This window comes from Mus caroli, chromosome 3 (genome assembly GCF_900094665.2).
Source record: "Mus caroli chromosome 3, CAROLI_EIJ_v1.1, whole genome shotgun sequence".
Classification (NCBI taxonomy): Eukaryota; Metazoa; Chordata; class Mammalia; order Rodentia; family Muridae; genus Mus; species Mus caroli.
In genome coordinates this window covers 116,032,340-116,051,855 of record NC_034572.1, presented here as the reverse complement: position 1 = coordinate 116,051,855, position 19,516 = coordinate 116,032,340, and the positions used below count along the sequence as shown (strand labels likewise).

At 47.6% G+C, this 19,516-nt stretch overlaps 1 protein-coding gene across 2 annotated transcripts in view; it reads right to left on the bottom strand.

Annotated features, from left to right (window-relative positions):
- Positions 1 to 1,730: 1,730 nt before the first annotated feature.
- Positions 1,731 to 19,516, bottom strand: part of Bcar3 (BCAR3 adaptor protein, NSP family member) — a 111,198-nt gene continuing 93,412 nt past the window's right edge. For both annotated transcript variants that reach the window (XM_021157545.2, XM_021157547.2), the window contains 6 exons: positions 18,640 to 19,292; positions 12,808 to 12,923; positions 8,638 to 8,809; positions 6,857 to 6,968; positions 6,393 to 6,605; positions 1,731 to 2,350 (listed from right to left, as the gene is read on the bottom strand). In XM_021157545.2, the coding sequence (XP_021013204.1) occupies positions 2,172 to 2,350; positions 6,393 to 6,605; positions 6,857 to 6,968; positions 8,638 to 8,809; positions 12,808 to 12,923; positions 18,640 to 19,292 (1,445 nt within the window). In that variant the 3' untranslated portion in view covers positions 1,731 to 2,171. The remainder of the gene's footprint in view (positions 2,351 to 6,392; positions 6,606 to 6,856; positions 6,969 to 8,637; positions 8,810 to 12,807; positions 12,924 to 18,639; positions 19,293 to 19,516) is intronic.

Genomic DNA, 19,516 nt, shown 5'->3' with positions numbered 1-19,516 from the left:
CCAGTAGATGCTGTCCCTCCCCCAGCCCCCGCCACAACCCTAGTTAGTAAGTAGGATCCCCATATGGGGGCATTTCAAGCTTACCCCCTCCATTCTTCCATTCATTGGGGTGAATTTAATGTTTTCTTTCAGGGTTACTTATAGGTCATTTGGCTTTTCGGGTTGAGGAGAGGCAGTGTTCAAGAGTTTTCTATCATTAAGCTCAACACTGCATTAAAGACAGAGTGACAATTAGTGTTCTTTTGTGAAAGAGCTTTCTAAAGATATCTGAACCTTTCTTTATATTGCCCTAGGAAGATGGATTTTCTCCCAGCATGATTAACAAATGTAGATTGGATGGGCTAGCACATGGCATTTGGGAGGTGGAAGCAGGAGAGTTTAAAGCTCAAGGTCATTCTTGGCTATATGGAGTCCAGCCTCAGCTGCCTGAGACCCTTTCTTAAAAACAAGCAAGTTAAACCATAAATGCTGAGGAGGTGTACGGAATTCCTGATGGATAAACATGGGGACCTGAGTAGTTCCTCATTACCCACATAAAGCCAGGCTTGGAGACTAACCTCAAGTGTAGGCATGGATTCAGGCAGATCCAGGAAGCCCATTGGTTGTCTGCTATAGCCAAATCAGCCCCAGGTACAGTGGAAGACGATCCTTAGCACACCTTTAATCCCAGCACTGGGGAGGCAGAGGCAGGCAGATCTCTTGTAAACCCAAGGCTACCCTAGTCTACATAGTGAGTTCTAGGACAGCCAGGACTGCATAGTGAGACCCTGTCTCAAACAAACAAAAATGATGGGAAGACAAATAGCTAAGTCTTTGATAGTTGGTGGCAGGATATTTTTAAATCTTGTATTCTAAACTTTTTACACTGCAAAAATAGAGTGTTTAAACACTAAACAGTATTATTTTGGGGAAGCCAGAAACCTGGAAAATGAGTCTGCGGGATTTGTGTATTTACCAGCTAGAGGGAACAGTTTCTTCACGTGCTTTTTCTATATATTAGTTGATTCAAAGTATAGCAAACACTATATACTCTAAAAGTGTTGGGGTTTGCCTCCTCACAGAGATTGGTGTGGTGGAAATGTCCCCTAAAAGCTCATGTGTTTGGACACTGCATCCCAAGTTGGTGGTGCTGTTTGGCAAGGTCACAGGTCCTTGAACATTTAGGAGGTGGAGTCTTGCTGAGATCTGTCACTGGGATTGGGCTGTTTTTATGGTCTGACTCTACTTCCTGTTCTTACTCTGGTCCCCGTGTGTAGATGAAACATACTTTGACTGACTCCACCTTCCATGCTGTGATGTTCTCTGTTCCTCTGGGACGGTAAGCCAAAATCAACCGTTTTTCCCCCAAGTTGATTTTGCAGAAAGTAACCAACAAATGGGTTAAGAGATGCCAGAAGAACCCTGACTAGGAAAGCATTGGTCCAAGTGTACGTGGAAGGGCTTTCCAGGAGAGCCAACTCGTAGACCGGTTGTGTCACGTAGACCGTTGTGTCATGAAATAAAATGGCAGTTGACAGCTTGGGGTTCAGTATGGTTTTTAGCAAGAACTTGCCCTCGGGTTTGAACCTAGGTCTTTTGAAGCAGTAGTTGTTCTGTCTCTTGCAGAAGAAACCCTATGTTTGCAAACCATTTTTGTTACTTGGTTTAATATGGAGATAGGGGAGAAAGCTCCTTAGAACCCAGGAATTAGAATTGTCATGCTAAGTTGAGTCAATAATAAAGAGACAGGATACAATTATTTCACAAAAAGATATATTTCCATTCATAACTATTTACAGTTTCATATTCAAAGAATATCATATAACTGATACCTTCTTCCATGTTTCATGCTTTTCTTTTAAATGCCTCTATTTACATTTATCTGACAAGGAATTAAAACTAAGATGGTCAAATGCCATGATATTAAACAACCAGCAACATAGCTACATCTTAAGTTTGCTGATCAACATTAGCAATAGTTATCTTAATAATAAATTACCATTCATTTAAAAATCAGTAGTAATTTTAAACAATTCATAAATAAGTGTGCTCTGTGCAGTTTACACATTTACTATCCTGTGGATGTTAGCGGCTTGTATCCCATTGGATCTGCACATTATTATCAGACGACGAGCATGCCCAGTGCGACTGGAGAAGCTCCAGGGAGTGCCCCAAGGCCCTCCAGCTGGTTCTCACAGCTCGGCCTGCTTTCCTGAGGGAGGTTCCAGTTTCCGTGAGAGGGCCGTTAGGATCTGGTTGAACTTGTCATATCTCTCATTCTGGTTGACTTCGGCGCCCTTGCTGCCCCATAACAATCTCATCTGGAACTCAGTCCTTAAGATCTCAGTCATTTCTTCATCTGGTTGGAAATCTAACCAAGACAAAATGGGCAAGTTCAGTCCTTTCTGCCCCAAATTCAAAGGTAAACATGAATGTTTTAAAGAAGAGTTGAGATGGGCTCTGTCCTCTCTCTAAAAACACCACTTAAAGGAAGATGTAGGGCATTTTCCAGCTTCAAAGAACCCACAGTCAGCTCACTAAGCCCGTGTCCCTGTGGGCTTGTGGTGCTGTGAGGAGTCATGGTGACTGCGCCTCGTCTGCAGCTGTTTGTAACAGTGTGACTGATGCAGAATTTACCTGTCACATCATTCACCTACATACCACGTGACTCAACTATCTTAGCTGAAAAGTCTGACTTATGGTAGTAAATTTCTGTGGTCCTAGGCTACTTTCCTCATACTTCCAGGCAGCCAGGCTTACTGTCTGAGTAGAATTCCCAAGTCAGCCCAGCTTTGCTTTCTGCCAAATGACTTTTTAAGAATCAACAATGGGGACTATGGACATAACTCACGTAGCAGAATGTCTGCCTAGCACGCATGAAGCGCTGGGTTCACTCTCCAGCATAAATCAGGCTGGTGACATATACCTGTGATCCTGGCACTCAGGAGGTGGAGCAGGAGGATCAAGAAGTTCAAGGTCACCCCTTGGCTATACATCAAATTGAAGATCAGCTTTGAATCTATGAGACCCTGCCTCACAATCAGTATCACAGTTACTAAAAACAGTAGAGTTTTGTTTGGAAGTCATCCTCACAGGCTGCCTCTCTGAGCAAATCAGTTACTTTTCCTGAGTGGTCCATCACACACTACACTTACGCACTGTGTGCTGAGATGCCTCTCTCTAAGCACCTTGGGAATCCCCACTTACTTAATGCAGCACAGCACAGCACAGCACAGCACACCCTGGGGCGAATGTATCACTCTGAAGAAGCTGCTTGCTTTTACTACAAAGCTTAAAGTTCCCTTTACACAGCACTTTCTAGTACGTGTGGACACTTGGAGCAAGAACACAATGATGAAAACGCCTTCCCAGGTACTAATGGTGGACAGTCTTCTTGATTCTGCCTTTTATTTATTCTGTCCCAGAGTAGAGCACAGGAGATACAGGACCCGGAGGTCATCTGGAATTTCAGGACACAGTCTGGGGATGAATTGGAGTAGTGAGAATGACCTAGACATATGAGAATTCCAGGTTGGAGAAGACAGCTCAGTCAGTGTTTGCTTTGTGAGCACAGAGGCCTGACTTCAATCTCCAGAGTACACATTAAAGGACTGCACGTACACAGTTGACAACAAGCTGCTGACAGAGGATTAATACCTAGAAGAACTCAAAAAACAGCGAAGACAAATAGCCCAACTTTAAAAATGTGCTATTGAGTTCTCAAAAGAGAGAAAAGTAGCTAAGAAACACCTTTAAAGGTATTCACCAGCCTTAGCAGTTAGGAAAATGCAAATTAAAACTACTTTAAGATTTCATCTTACCTCATTACCTTAGTCAGAGTGGCTAAGATCAAGAAAACTACAGATGCCGGCAAGGATGTGAGGAAAGGGGAACCACTTCACTGTTGGTGGAATTGTAAGCTGGAGCAGCCACTTTGAGATTAGTGTGATTAATGCTCACGCAGCATATGATCCACCTATGCCACTCCTTGGCATATACCCCAAGGACATGACACGCTACTACACAGATACATGTGTGCTCTGCACAGTAGCTAGGAAGTGGGAATAGACCTAAGTGTCCTTGGGCTGATGGATGCATAAGGAAAATGGTATATCTACACCATGGAATACTATTCAGCTGTGAAGAAAGTGAGATAATGAATTTTGTAGGAAACTGGATAGAACTAGAAGATACTTTTCTGAGGAGGGTAAACCAGATCCAGAAAGAATGCCTCCTGACAAGGGACCATGGTGGGTCATGTGGGGAGCTCTAGAGAGGAACAATAGGACACAGGGGCTATGAAGGGGGATGCTTTGCCCCCTCTCCCTCCACTGCTACCAGCTTTAAAACAAAAACAACCCCCCCACACACACACCAAGGATGACTGAAAAAAACTATAAACATATTTTGTATTTACTTAGAGTGTGTGTGCACACGCACGTGTGAGTGTGTATATGTATATGTGTGTATATATGCACACATATATTTAATTTAAATCAAGTTGTGCCACTTAGGGTGATAATATTCCCTCCCAAATGCCATAGTCATAATCAATCTAAGAGAAACTTCAATGCCAGGCAGAGGAACCCTCTCTTGCAATCTTGGTCAAAGGGGTTCAAGAGACTCCCAGAACTTGAAGGTAAGACCCTATTGCTGGATGAATGGAGCTGGAAGTGACCTACAAGCCTCCTCTATGAGGACTAGCTCTCCTAGCATCTGTAGATGCTCTACAGGATACCAAGTCCTGCTCAGCTTTAAAGCCTGTGAGCCACAACTATGACTATCATAGCAAGGTATTTCTCAGGGTGCCAGAGTGGCACTTATATCTTGGGGGTAACCAACAGCCATCTACTTGGATCAAAGGCACACTCATAGGAGGGAATTTGTGCCTAGTACTGTAAACCTAGTCAAATACCTGTGGTTGATGAGGTCACGGGAGAGCCTTCTACACCACTCGTCTACACCAGTGTAATTCCCGACTGCACTCTAAGGATCTACCCATACATCCACAGAGAGCTACAGCTCTCGCCACTTATCAAAGCAGCAGATAATGACCATCAATGAAAATCCGCAACGGTCAGAATGCAGAGAACAGTTTACTGTGGGCTGCCTGTCTCCCACCAGCTGGTACATCTACAATCCAGTCTCTACACCTAAGGCTCAGGGAACATCAAGGAAGAAAGTGGGTGTGGAAAGACTAAGGGCCAGAGGACCACGATACATGCTATGAGGTACTGCATATGATAGAAAGTTGAACCCATGAAATCTCAGAAATATGGTCACCTAAACAAGACCTGTACAGTGGCAACACCAGCTGACATTCCAGAGAGGATGGAGCAAGTTTTATAAGGCGCCACCCCTAGATGAAGTGCTATAGAAATTAATGGCTGCTAAGAGAAGAGTCTGTCTCCTCTAGGGACCCAATCCTGGTTGGTCATCCCTTGACATACACACATATGAACAACACGAAATTGACTCAGTAGGTCATATTTGCAGATACATGTTTGTGTGTATATATATATGTAACAATAATTAAAGTGATCTACATAGGGAGACACAGGAGGTGAAAGTGTGTATGGTAGAAATTACATAAATACAGTACACATGTACAACATTCTCAATAACTGATTTTTTAAGCTGGTCTTGGTTGCCTGAGAGGTGGCTCGCAGTTAAGAATGAGTACTGCTGTCGTAGGACCTGAGTTTGGCTGCTAGGACCTATGTCAGGTGGCTACAGCTGCCTACAGCTCGCTCAACAGTGTGATCCCTCTGGCCTCCCTGTGCACCTTCTCTCATGTTGTATACATGCCTACATAGAAACACACACACACATATAAAATGTATATATGTATATATTTAAAATTTCTATTTCTCAAGACAAGAGTTTCTCTGTGTAGACTTGGCTGCCTTGAAATTCACTCTGTAGACTAGGCTGGCCTCAAACTCACAGAGATCCAACTGCTTCTGCCTCTCAAGTACTGAGATTAAAGGTGTGTGCCATCACTGCTTAGCTTGAAAAATATAGTATTTTTAAAGTGAGGCATAGATGATATGTACCTCTAATCCCCACACTGGATGGAGAGACAGGTAGAAGGGTCCCTGGGACTTGTTGGCCAGCCAGCCTAGCCTCCAAGGTAAGTTCCAGTGAGAGATGCTGACTCAAAGAGATGTATGGTGCCTGAAGAAAGACATCTGAAGTTGACCTCGAGCTGCACACACTTATGCACACACGCCACAGTGAAACCCATTTCTTTGTATGCTCTTACACATTATCAAATGAGCAATGGCGTAGGAAATGTAGTGTCTACACCTTAATCCTTTCTGGTGGCCATTTTTCTGACCGAGGGCATCCATCCCCTTTCTTTTCTTCTTCCTAATCCCTGTGCAGAGAAGATTGCAGGAGCAAGTCCCTACCTGCCAGGATCCGCTCAGCATTCATCCTGTAGCTTTCAGAAGCCTCAGCCATGAACCTAGCTGTTGCCAAGTGATTCAGCAGAATTTCACAGCTCTCGTCATTGTTTTCCCACATGTCGGTCCCTTCAAAAGTGACAGCCTGGCGTTCCATTAAGGTCACCAGTGGCATCAGCAGAGGGACTGACACATTGCTTGCTGGGACATATGTAGACTCTGAGGAATGAGGAAGAAAGTTCCAGATCATGTTTTATTGGCAGTCAGTCACAGACCCTCTAAGTGGTCATCTGGGTTCCCTGACACACTGCAGAGCTATATGAGCAGGGCCACTGTGTGAGCCATCAACAGCCTTGCAGGTGACAGAGGCTTAGCATGTGCCCCATTAAAGCTCCGACACACAGAACAGGAACCGCTAACCCAGGAGAGACGTAAGGAGCCCGACATTCACCCTGCCCTCCTGTGCTCACCTCTGCCTTCATGCAGGATTTTGCTAAAGGGCTTCAACTGCTTTTCATAGAGGATGGCTGTCTGCGTGTAGTGGTGCCTCAGAGCAGTCCATGTTTTCTCTAACCTTGTGATCTGCAAGAAGGAAAGGTTATTGTTTCAGAAAGGCTCTTTTTTTTAAAAAGAAAACAACAACAACAACAAAAAAACCTCTCTGCTTAAGTTTGGAACAGGTGACAGATGAGCAAGAAGCTGTCAGAGCAGCTGTGAGGGAGAGGAGGCACAGCCCTACCCTAGTCTACACTGTGAGGGAGAGGAGGCGCAGCCCTAGTCTACACTGTGAGGGAGAGGAGGCGCAGCCCTACCCTAGTCTACACTGTGAGGGAGAGGAGGCGCAGCCCTACCCTAGTCTACACTGTGAGGGAGAAGAGGCGCAGCCTCTACCTTAGTCTACACTGTGAGGGAAAAGAGGCGCAGCCTCTACCTTAGTCTACACTGCCCTGATGACCCATCCCACAATGCTTCGTGTGTGTTTCTATACATACTTAAAAAAAAAAATAAATGCCTAAAAGTAACTATCTCATTGTAGTTATTTCATGTGTAGGTCAGGCTAGTGACATCACACGGTTCTCCAAGAAATTTCTGGTAAGGGCCCTTAATCTGTTCAGCATCTTGCATTTAAGGTGGTCATTCTTTGTTGTGTGTTGTTTGTTTTTAATGAAGAAAAGTATGTGCCACGTATGCTCTGACTTCCAGGACGTATGACTGCAGCTGTATCCCTCTGTGGGAAGGGTGGCTATTTATGAGCACCTGGCAGGATTTCGGAGCTAATCTGTGTGTAGGTAACAGCCAAGATAAAAGACCCAGCAGTGTAGATGCTGCTGGCCGAACCTGGCTTGACTGACTGACTCTACCACTCAAAGTTCTTTAAGCACCTACATGAGGGAAAGCGGACCTGAGCAGTAGAGACAGCGGACCTCACTTCCTTCACAGTGGAGGCCCATTGTGTTTGACAGTCTTCTGAAAGCGTGCAGCATCCGCCAGTGCACACAAAGGCAGAGACCCTGCCTGAGATATTCTAGCCGAGGAGCTACAGCATCAGTGAGACGGCGAGACAACTTCCTAAATGAAGTACCTTGGGGAAGATGCTTTGAGACAAATTGAGTCTAGCACAGAGGTTCTCAACCTTCCTCATGCTACAATGCCCTGTAATACAGTTCCTCCTGTCACAGTGACCCCCCAAACCATAAAATGTCACTTCATAACTATTACTTTGCTATTGTTACAGATTGTAATGTACATGTCTGATATGTAACATGTCTGGCATGTGACCCCTTTGACACCCAAAGAAGTCAGGACCCACAGATTGAGGACCGCTGGTCTAGGGAATCTCTGATACAAGTTCCTTAAATGCCTCGGTTTCCCGACTTATTACCCCAACTAGCCACATCCCTGCTGACCCAAGTGGATGCAGCCTCTGTCATACCACAGACTCCAGCATGGTGTCTTGCCCTGACTGGTTCTTCAGGAATACTGCTTGTTAGCAGTGAAGCTAACTCTTGTTATTTTGCATCAAAGATGAGAGATTGAACTATGATCAATTACCAGTGTTTTTAGAAACAGAATCAAAGCGCTAAGGACAGTGCTCTCGGTTGCCTGTCCCCGGCGTGGCTTTCACTAACATTTAGTTTATCTTTAGAAGTTGGCCAGAGCAGTCAGATGTGCATGGTGGAGACATATAGAACTCTTTGACGAGTGTTGAATGCATGCTTGTGTGGGAGGCTGCACAAAGCCAGCATCTCACCTGAGGCATCTCCAGGGCTTTCATGATGGCTGAGAAAGCATAGAGGTCTCCCATGGCGTCCTTCAGTTCCACCGCCACCTGGATGATCTTATTGAGGGTACCCGCTCGGTTCTCCAGTGTGCCTGTGCAGCCCAGAATGTCCACAGCAATGCCAATGGCCATGGTGTTGTGCCTAAGTAGGAGAAGACCAAAGGGTCAGGCTCGGATCGACAAGATGAGGAGAAAATGGCTTTAATCATCCAGAAGGGCTATTTGTGTGCCACTGGCTGGGAGCCAGTTTGGAAAGCTGATCTCAATAAAGTCCATCTAACACCAGGTAAAGAATGCACCACGAACAGAACCAGGCTCAACCATGGACATGGGAGCATGAGGTGGACCAGCAGGGCAGGAGGACCTCAGAGGTACGTGTTCTCTCTCTTACCATGAGAGGCACGAGGAGATACCAGGTTTCCCAACATACAGGGGATGCTACCTCTGAGGAAGACTGGAGCTCCACTTAGTGGGAATAGAAAAGGAGAGACAGGGGTGAGTGGGAGAGAGCGACATAGACTGGGAGGGGGGATAGGGAGAATATGAACTTGATTCAAGATGTCACCGGTATCGGAACAAGAGAAGAGAGGAGGCAAGAAGAGTGTTCTGCAGCCCCAACACAGGCGCCCGAGAGACTGAAGAGGTAAACAAAGACTGACAGACAGGCAGGAATTTGCTGTAAGGTCAGACCCCAATAAAACAGAGGATCTACTCCCCCACCCCCAATTCTCCTTTTTTCCTCACCCAAAATTGCAAGGGTCACACTCAAGAGCCTTAAGGCAGGAAACATGGTGACTTTTCTGCACATAACAATGGGACCCTATGTGCAGGGTCTGTCTTGGCAGGAAGCTCAGACAGTGACCAGTTCCTTCCCCATCTGAACCCAGGAATTTACTGCACTGGGCTAAAATTGTCTTAGTCTTCCAGGCTACTATGCAAGAACTGGAAGTAAAATTGTAGCTATGATTCCTAATTGTAGCTATCACGCCTTGCCTTTGAAGCTCCAGGGTCATACTCTCTGAAAGCTCATCGCTGGGGCTGTTGTTCCCCACTGTGTTCTCACCCTTATTCAGCAGAGGTGGTAGTGACTCAGAGCTCGCCTAGTCTTCCCAATTCTCCTAATACCTGTTAACTGAGTTATGGGCTCTGGTGTCTTTAAATGTCGTGTGTGTGTGTGTGTGTGTGTGTGTGTGTGTGTGTGTGTGGAGTACTCACTTGCAAAGCAGGGACAAGGTTTGTAAAATACAGACTGTGGACACAAAAATAACTTATCACCTCTATCTATATTTGTAAGCCCCAACCCCCACCTCCTTCCCTCTCTTTCTTTCTCTCATCCCCCTCTCCAAGGCACTGGGGACTGAACCCAGGGCCTTGTACATCCAAAGCAAGCCCTCTACACCTGACTTCTGTCCCTAGCCCATCTTAATCTTTAACTTTGAGTCAAGGTCTCATCAATTTGCCTCCTCAGTTACTGAACTTGTGGTCCTCCTGCCTCAGTCTCCTGAATAAGCTATAAGTGACAGGCTTGTCCCCATGAGACCTGGCCACCTTAACTCACTTTGTCTGTCCCATTTCTTTCCTTCTCTCCCAACTATGTCCCATTCCTGATTTCTTGTCTTTCTAACCAATGGATCCAACCAGATTCCCAGATAAACTTGGAATATTTGTTGGAAGAGTTCTCTCTCTTAGTAAAAGTATTAACAATGTTAATTCAGCCCTACACCCCAGGTGTTTCAACTAACAAGGAACCGATTCCCCCTGCTTTGTTCTTGTGGTGTGCCATCAGTGGCTAACTGGCTAATGACAATCACTTGCTCAGCATCTGCTGGGGACTTTCTGGTGCTGTGTGGGGCTGACTCAGTCTGTGGCTTACGTGTCAGTGGCCACAGCTAGCCATATCCACCTCTTATCAGATGAATGCTTCCAGCTTAGCCTGCTTTGGAATGAGGTAGTAAATTAGACATCAGGGGTAGTCAGTGTTTGATTCCAGAACAAGGAAATGAAGTCACTGTTCAATTCAGGGCACCTAAGACCTTGGCCTTTACTTAGTTAACACACTGTAACTAGTCAAACTATCCTCCAGGCTCTGTGAGTAGATCCCACAGTCAGAGAGAGATAGAAACAAATGAGGGTGCAAGAGTCTAGGCAAGCAGCAAAAAGGGAGGGATCGTGACCGAGCTGAAGTCAGAAGACGAGCAAGAGCGAGGCTGGCCAGGGCTTCGGCCCAGAGCTCAGGCCCCAGCGCACCTCTAGGTGCCAGGAAGAAAGGGTGTCTGGAGAGTCCAGACTGCACTGCGTCTACTCGGAACGCGGAAGTGAGGGCGACCACTCCACCCAGACAACCGCAGGGGAGGAGGCTCAAGTGAGAAGTCTTGCCAGGAAGATCAGGTGGCTCAGAAGTCAGACATGAAATTCCCCAAAGCTTGCCTGAACAAAGTTAGGGGTTCATTTTCTAACACATCTGTCCTCCCCCCTGGCCACCCCCCAGCCTCCGCCTCACTCCCTCAAAGCCATTTGTTTTGTGTTGTTTTTATTTGTTATGACCATGTCTCCATATGTAGCCTAGGCTAGACTCCCTGCATATATGACATAGACTCCCTGCACATGACATAGACTCCCTGTATATATGACATAGACTCCCTGTATATATGACATAGACTCCCTGCATATATGACAGACTCCCTGCATATATGACATAGACTCCCTGCATATATGACATAGACTCCCTGCATATATGACATAGACTCCCTGTATATATGACATAGACTCCCTGTATATATGACATAGACTCCCTGTATATGACAGACTGGCCTGGAAATTGTGATCCTCCTTCCCGCGGCTTTACCAGTGCTGGAGTTACAGACAATGCCACCCCACACTCAGATTTGTAAAGTTGTGTGGAATGCAGCCTTTATTCCCAGAGGCCAACAGCTGCTTGCACAAGTGGGTATTAACACTTAAATTTAAAAATTTTTCTCTCTCCGTTCCCGTTGCCACCCATGTACAGTAGCCACAACAGTCAGTGGTTTGAGCACATTCCTGCACCATAGAAAACTCAACTGGCCAGGGCTGTACCCAAGAATATCATGGAAGCTAAAACAGTCAGGGTGACCGGGAGATAATTTGCACACTAGTGAGAATGAGAGGGAGAGGGAAAGGGAAAGAGAGAGGGATAGAGGGAGGGAGGGAGGGAGGGAGGGAGGGGAAAAGAGGTCAGCTTTTGTTTTAATATGAAAATCAAGTCTTGTGTTTCTTGTATTAAAAGTGTGTCTCATCTCTAAAGATCCATGTTCAAGGGCATGCTTTGGCTTTGTTTCATGGTTTATTTATTGTTTGCGAAAAGGCTTTATTTATAGCCTGGGCTGGACTTAATCATCCTGCTCCAGCCCCCAAGTCCTGAGGTGACAGATACCCGTGTGTTTTAATGAACACCTAGTGTGGCGGTGAGAGAATCTAGAATCAGCCGGTAGATGGGCCCCTGGGGACTTTATTAGCTGAGGTAGGAAGACAGGGCCCTGTAGGCAGCAGCACTCCCCAGCTGGGACCCTGCTAAGTGCACGGAGCAAAAGCTTGCATTCCTGACTGAGGACACAGTGTGACCACATCCTTCACGTTCCTGCTGTCTTGGCTTCCCCACCATGAGGGGCTGTGAACTGAGATAAACCCTTTCTTGGGATGCTTTTGCCAGGGTGACTTAGTGCAGCGACAAGGAAAGACACTAAGTACCCAGGGGCTGCAGCGTTTCTGGAAAATGGCAGTGTGGTTTCAGAACCCGGGGAACCCCAGTCCTCTGGTCCATCCCTTAAAGAAAGAGGTCAGAATCTGTTCTCCTCTGTCTTTCCAGATCCTAATTCATCAGGAGGTCTTAAGCTCAGAGACACTGTGAGATGCTCCTGAGGGGAGGAAGGCAGCAGGAGGTGCAGCGTTCTGGCTGCAGCCACGCCAGCCACGGCTTCAAACAAGGCCACCCTCCAGCCACTGTTTGGGAATGGGGCAAGGGAGGTGTGATGTCCCAGACATAGCTCAGGCTTGAGGAGAGTCACAGTCGGATGCTGCTCCTCTCTCTCCTCCCCCCTATCCTGCTGCACGGATACCTGCAAGGAGCCGTCACTGTGGGGAACGTAGAGACAGCATGCTCACCTCTCGATGATGTCCAGGCGCAGCTGGCGTCCATGAGGTAAGGTAATGAGCTCCAGTCCAGAGCTCACGCCCATGCTCCTCTTCCTGTCTTCAGAGACTTCAAGTATCCTAGCGACCTGTCCAGAGCCGAGGAGAGAGGAAGGTGCTAGATCAGGAAGTGTGTTGGCCCGTGTTCATTTAGTGCGAGGAAAGAAAGAACTACAGTACCTGCGAACTGCGGCTGAGGATGCAATGTGTCTGGATTTCTTTGAGTGACAGCATGCGAAATGTTTCTTATATATGATATTTGAAGATCTTAATATACATCATAAACTATAAAACTGGGTGAGGGGCTGGGGAAAATAGTTTGGTCTATGCATTGCTGGCTGTGTGAGCATGAGAACTGGAATTTGATTCCTAATGCCCAGGTAAAAAGACAGGCATGGTTGTGTGGGCTCCTAATTATCAGTGCTGAGGAGCAGAGATAGGTGGATCCCCGGGGCTCTCGAGCCAGCCCTAGTGACAAGCTCCAGGTCCTCAGGACACCTGAGGGGTTGTCCTCTCACCTCCACATGAGGTGTACTATCTCATACATGAACAAGAACACACACACACACACACGTTTAGTGGGCAAAGGACTGACGGAACTCCTAAACGGCCTGCACAGCCTACAGACTTGGTACGCATTCAAGCCCAGCCAGGGAACTTATCATTTAGTCAGCTCTGGCCTGACACAGGCTGGATTCTGGCAAGACGTTTTGCTGCCAACAAGAAGGCTGTGTGTGTGTGTGTGTGTGTGTGTGTGTGTGTGTAGCCCACCAGGCTCTTCAGTGGAAAAGCAGAGTGTCGTCCAAGCTCCCCTCAGCTGTGTGTGTGTGTGAGAGTGTGTGGAGGCTGTGTGTGTGTGTGTGAAGCCCACCAGGCTCTTCAGTGGAAAAGCAGAGTGTCGTCCAAGCTCCCCTCTGCTCTGAGCCTTACCATTCATGCTCTCACTTAACAGCCACGGCTGGCTGCTATTGCCCTTAATTACGTCTCTCCTGGGTGCAGTAAGTGTACCTTACGGCTGGAAGCCATTAAAAACATATGTGGTGATTGGAAACCACTCCCACGGCTTCTCCACAGAGGTTTCCCTGAAAGAAAATCTTCCTTCCTTCAAGTCAGCTCTCACTGCAATCCAATTCTTTGTTTTTCTCTTCATTGATTAAATTCGTTCTTCCGGTTTCTTACAGTGTGATTTTTTTTTTCTTTTTTACCATCTCATTTCTAACGTGCATAACCACATTTGAATGGAACTGGCTGTCAGACCTGACTGCTTCTTAGTCTACAGCACACTGAAAGGTTACAGCGGAGTCAGCTGCATCTCTAAACTGAGGCCATGCTAGCTCACTGACATACTGCAGTGTGACCCTGGGAGTCAGGGGTCTAACCAAGTCTGGACACGTGGCAGGCACCAGATGCTCTGTGCTTCCTGTGGTGGGCTGTCTTCTACCCTAACTATGCCAGGCAGTGCAGAGATCTTCATAATATGTCACACACAAAAAGATCAGGAAGTTCAGCAGTTATTAAACCTGACCTGAAACTTCCATAGCTGAGCAAGACAACCCCTGTCAGCCCTGGGGGATGAGCTGAGGACATGGCTGTCCAGTGGTGGCGCCCAGGACAGGATGCGGGATTCATTCTAGGCTCACCACTACAGGTACGACTCACCTTTCTCAAGAGCTTTGCTAAGGATTCAAATGACTGTTTGAGAGTACAAGCTGTGAGTCATTGGCCATGTGGAGGGGGCAATTCTGGCCAGATGTCAGGAAAGAGGTCCACCTTGACCATGGCAAGGCATTCCATACATCTCACATGTTTAGTCCATCATCCTGCCAGAGATTCTAAGCCCTGTTCCTCTTTGACACGCACTGCAGCCCACACCCTCTGCGTAGTAAGCCTCAAAGGCTCACCACTGACACACTTTTCTTCTGGAAGCACTAATAGGCATTCTGAGAGCAAGAAGCCCCTGGTCAGAATTAAGTGTCAATCACCCATCATCAGGTCCCTTTCCTGAGCTACACATACTTTCCAGGGCTGGGCTGGAAGACTACGGGATGTTGAGCCAACCCTGGGGTCAAAGCTAAGTCCGCTGGGGATTCTAGGAGGAGGGTGTGCTCACTGTGGCAGAACAGGGTGGCAGGAATGCCCTAAGGCAAGACACTCTAAGTCCCACTTGCCACCACTCTGTGGACCCATTCTTCTATGTTCAAGACCCCTGTGGTGTCCTGAGGACCCCTGAGGCCTGGCCCTCCTCTCAGCTACCTAGAGTCCTAAAATGCAATCAGACTGCCAGGTCCAATCACTAGGTGTTCTGGCTCTGCTGTCCCCAGCACAGAGGACTCAGACCTGAGCCCACAGGCACATGAGTTTGTTGCCCTAGCTTAATAGTAAAGTGCTATAACAGCAAGATCCTGTGTGAGCCCAGATGCAGAAACTTGCAACACTGAGGACAACACTCAGGTCCATCCCAGCCCACCCCAAGTTCCTCTTCTTTGTTCCAGAAATGAATCCCATTTAGACCAACCCCTGTCCCCATAGCTTGTAATAGCACATGTGCCTCCAAGCCTGCAAGACACGTTCTGCAATCACCTTGCCAACTGCTCAGCCTTCCAAAGTCATCTCGGGTTGGCCATGATCTCTAGCTTCAAGCCCTTGCTCAAGCCTAGGGAGTCCAGCCACTCCTGCTAGAGCATTTCCTGGCCATGCTGTGGACCAAGTTCCTGTATCACATCTCCTCTCATCCCATTCCCTCCAAACAGTAGGTCCGTCCAGGATAGACATGCCAGTGAGCCGGGCACGCAGCTGGTGCTCAATCAAGGTTGAACACGTAACACTCATCAACACTTCATGCTTTACTCTGCACCAGGCCAAGTGCCAGGCTTCAGATATATTATCTCAGTCTTTACTGACCATCTGGGTAGGGAGTGTTCCATTCCACAAATGGAGAGAGAACGTGGGCCATGCAGCTGTTAATGGACGATGGTGGGATTTGGACTCATCCCTAAAGGCCACGTGGGAGACTTCACTTCCACATTCAAAGACAGTAGGTGGCAGAGTGGCTGTGCTCCACCAGGACAAGTGAGGCACAAGCAGTGTCCACCTGTGGGTGGCACGGGCCCTGAGCTGGGGTGCTGGACACTGATGGGCTGCAGCTTCCGGTGTGCTCAGAACCACCCACTGTCCTGATGCCCTGAATAAGCAGCTGTTCCTGAACCATGTGCTATGGGCACAGGGCCCCAGATGCTGCTCTGTGCCTGCTTCTGCCTCCTACTTGGCTCCATTTCATTGATTTACAGTGGGAAAGAGTTTTCCTGTTGGAGACACTGGCACAGCCTGGTAGCAGTTCTGGGAGAAGATCAAGGCACGGGTGGTAGAGGGAAGACTGCAGACAGCTGAACAGAGCCTTGCCCGTGAGGCTAGGCTGCACAGAGTCGAGGCTACCTTCTCCCTGCTTGCTCGGGACTCCCAAGCAACCTGTCTTTCAATGGAACCTGAAGACAGATCCAGGGAGGAGGCCCAGGCGAAGGACAAAATGCTCAGGGCAGGAAATGCAGGAGGAGGGCTGCATACTTGTCAAATGACATCAGACTCGGGCTCTCTTCTAAAGGATGTCAACGGCAGTGGGAAGCTTCCAGACCTGTAAGGAGTGGGCAGGCAGCTTCCCTTTCTCTCCTAAACTCTCAAGCCCTCATAGACAGCCAAGGGGCCACTGCCCCCCAGAAAAGGAGCTCTTCTGCAACTGCAGACCCCTGTGTGTACAAAGAGTTCCCTCCTGAGGCTTGTGGGTGGGCGGGCTCACACTCGGTGTGAATCTCACTCACCTCAGGCCTACTGGCATGGTGCTGAATGCTCAGACCCAGGGCCCAGCCTGACTGGCTTGCTGGGACAGGAACTCTCAGTCCTCTCTTGACAATAGGTACGGATTTAACATGGCAAATTCTCTGCCTGCCTGTGTGTTCTGCACAAGGCTGTCCAGCCAGCAGAGTAACAAGTCCTGTTCTTTCCCTTGGAGCCTGCTTAGCAGGGACATGCCCTCCTTCTTCTACAAGCAGGGGTGACACCCTCGGCCACAGGCTCTGACCTACACTGGTCATCTAGTTAGCCTTCCAGTCCTGGAGTCAGGAAAAGAGCTCTTTCTACTGAGGTTATTCGGTGACCCTCCAGTTCATCCTGGAAGTCTTTTTTCAGTCCCCAACCCCCCTGGGGTATGGCTAGGAGATTAGATTTACAGCCAGGATTCCTGACACAGGAAGGAAAATGCAGCTTTTGAATAAATCTAACCTTTAAAACTCGTGGCCTTCTCTGAGCTGAATGAAACAGGGCTTTAGATTTCACTGAGGTTTTATCTATCACTCAAATGCCCACGTATCAACTGCTATATACCAGGAAGGTGGGCTAAGCCCAAGATGCCCGTTGTCTAAGGGATACCAAGAGCTTATATACACAGATCACCTGCTCCTGAAGCAAATGCCCCTATTAAAAATGAGAATGGGGTTGGAGAGATGGCTCAGCAGTTAAGAGCACTGGCTGCTATTCCAGAGGTCCTGAGTTCAATTCCCAGCAACCACATGGTGGCTCACAACCATCTGGAGTAGAATCTGATGCCCTCTTCTGCTGTGCATGAAAACAACACTCATATACATAAAATAAATAAATAAATCTTTAAGGAAAAAAAACCCAAAATGATAAGAATGTACATAGATATGGAATGAGAGTCAGGCTTGGAATTGTATCTATGTATAACAAACAGTTTTGTTCTCAAATGCTAATAAGCCTGATATTCCACATCCCAAGCATTGTCAGCGGTGAGCATTAGGGAAGCGGGAGTTTCTAAAATTAGCTTTTACTCTTCTATTTTATTTTATGTGTATGTGTGTTTTGCCTGCATGTATGTCTATGAAATGCATGTGTGGGTGGTGCCAAAGACACCAGAAAGGGGTATTAGATGCCCTGGACCTGGAGTTATAGATGGTTGAAAGCTGCCATGTAGGTACTGAGAATCAAGCTGGGGTCCTGTGAAAGAGCAGCCAGTGCTCTTAACCACTGAGCCATTCCTCTAGCCTGAGTTTTGAGATATTTTAAATTCATTGTATGTGTGTGTATGTGTGTGTATGTGTATGTGTGTATATATGTATATATGTCACAATGTGTGTACAGTCAGAGGATAACTTGCAGAGGCTGGGCCCTCTTTCAACCATATGGGTTCTGGGGAATGGATTCAGGTTTTGGCTTGTCAGCCAGCTGTATATACTCGATAAGCCATCTCACTGACCCCAGAAACTTTATTTTGTCAGATTTTATCTTTTCTTCTAATCTGCATCTTACAATTTTTTTAACTTGAACAATTTAAAAAAAAAATCAAGTTGAAGATGATTATCATAAAGATCATATCAGAAACTAAATAAATATACCATGTGTATGAGTATAATGTATAATAGAATAAAATAGCAAGGGCCCTGCCACTCCAGCAGCCAGGCTTTCTGTGATCCTCCTTCGCCCCCAACTGTTCCAGTTCTGACAGGGCTGAGGGGAGTTCTTAACTAAGGAGGTAGGAGGAGGAGTCACAGAGGTGCTTATCTTTAGCAGGTTGGGTTCAGGGGCAGGTCTTCCCTCCCTCTGTCCTAGGTGAAGTTTACCAGTTTCCTGCTGGGCAAAGGTTGCTCTGACTGGTGGTTCCCACCCTGCAAATAAATCCCACACCTGCGTTACTGTCTGGCTTTTTCCCCTATGACGAAGTATCGACCCAGCAAGGTGCGGTGTGGCCAGGCAGACGTCCTTAAAAGTAATGGAAGCGGACAGCCACAGAACACTAACCTTGCAGTCCACGCTCAGCATGTGCTGCGCAATGACCCTGGCATCGTGGTTGGTGAACAGTTCTTTCGCGTGCTTCAGCATGGCCGTTTCCAGGGGCTTGTTCTCTGGAGGAAGAAGCTTGGACTCAAAGTCATTGGGTCTGAATGACGACACGGTCTCCATGAGAGGTGGCACAAACTTGGTCTTGTCCTCCTGACCCTCATCCGTCTGCGCTGCCAGTGGATCCCAATGTCTCGCTTGGTCATCCCCGTCAAGGATCATGTAGTTGATGCCAGAGTTCCGGGGACCCGATGGCCCATTCTGTTTGGCTGTCAGCAGCATCTCGTGGCTGTCGTGGGCTTGTGTGGGAAGCTTGGCTCCCCTGTCACAGCCCACAGCAAAAGCAGGGTTCAGTTCACAGTAGTTGGCCTCTGAGTTGAGCCAGGGAGATGGAGAGGGGGGAGCCTTGAGGAAGGGCACCTTGCAGGGCTTTGGGGGTGGCTTGGGGCACAGCTGGCTGTCTGATCCCCGAAGCGCCTCCCCTGTCCTAGCATCTGAAGAGAACCTTCGTACCAGTGCAGGACTCAGAGTGGGCTCGCTGCCAGTCCTGAACACGGGAGAGTTGGGGCAAGGGCTTGTGTCCATACTCGGAGACTGGGGGGGCAGCTTGCAGCCTGTGGAGGAGAAAAGAAGGTCAGAGAAAGCTCAGTTGTCTGGAGGACAGAAAACAAAATGGGAGTAACCGCTCCCAGCTCTCACCCTATGCCCTTGGGTTCTCCTCTTTGCCACAAAAGAAAACACTGTGACTTTCTCACATCAGGTCTGGTTTGTGGCAGTCGAGAACACTGTGAAGGCGTCCCTGGCTCCACCTCACTCTAGAGGTGACTCTAAATCCCAG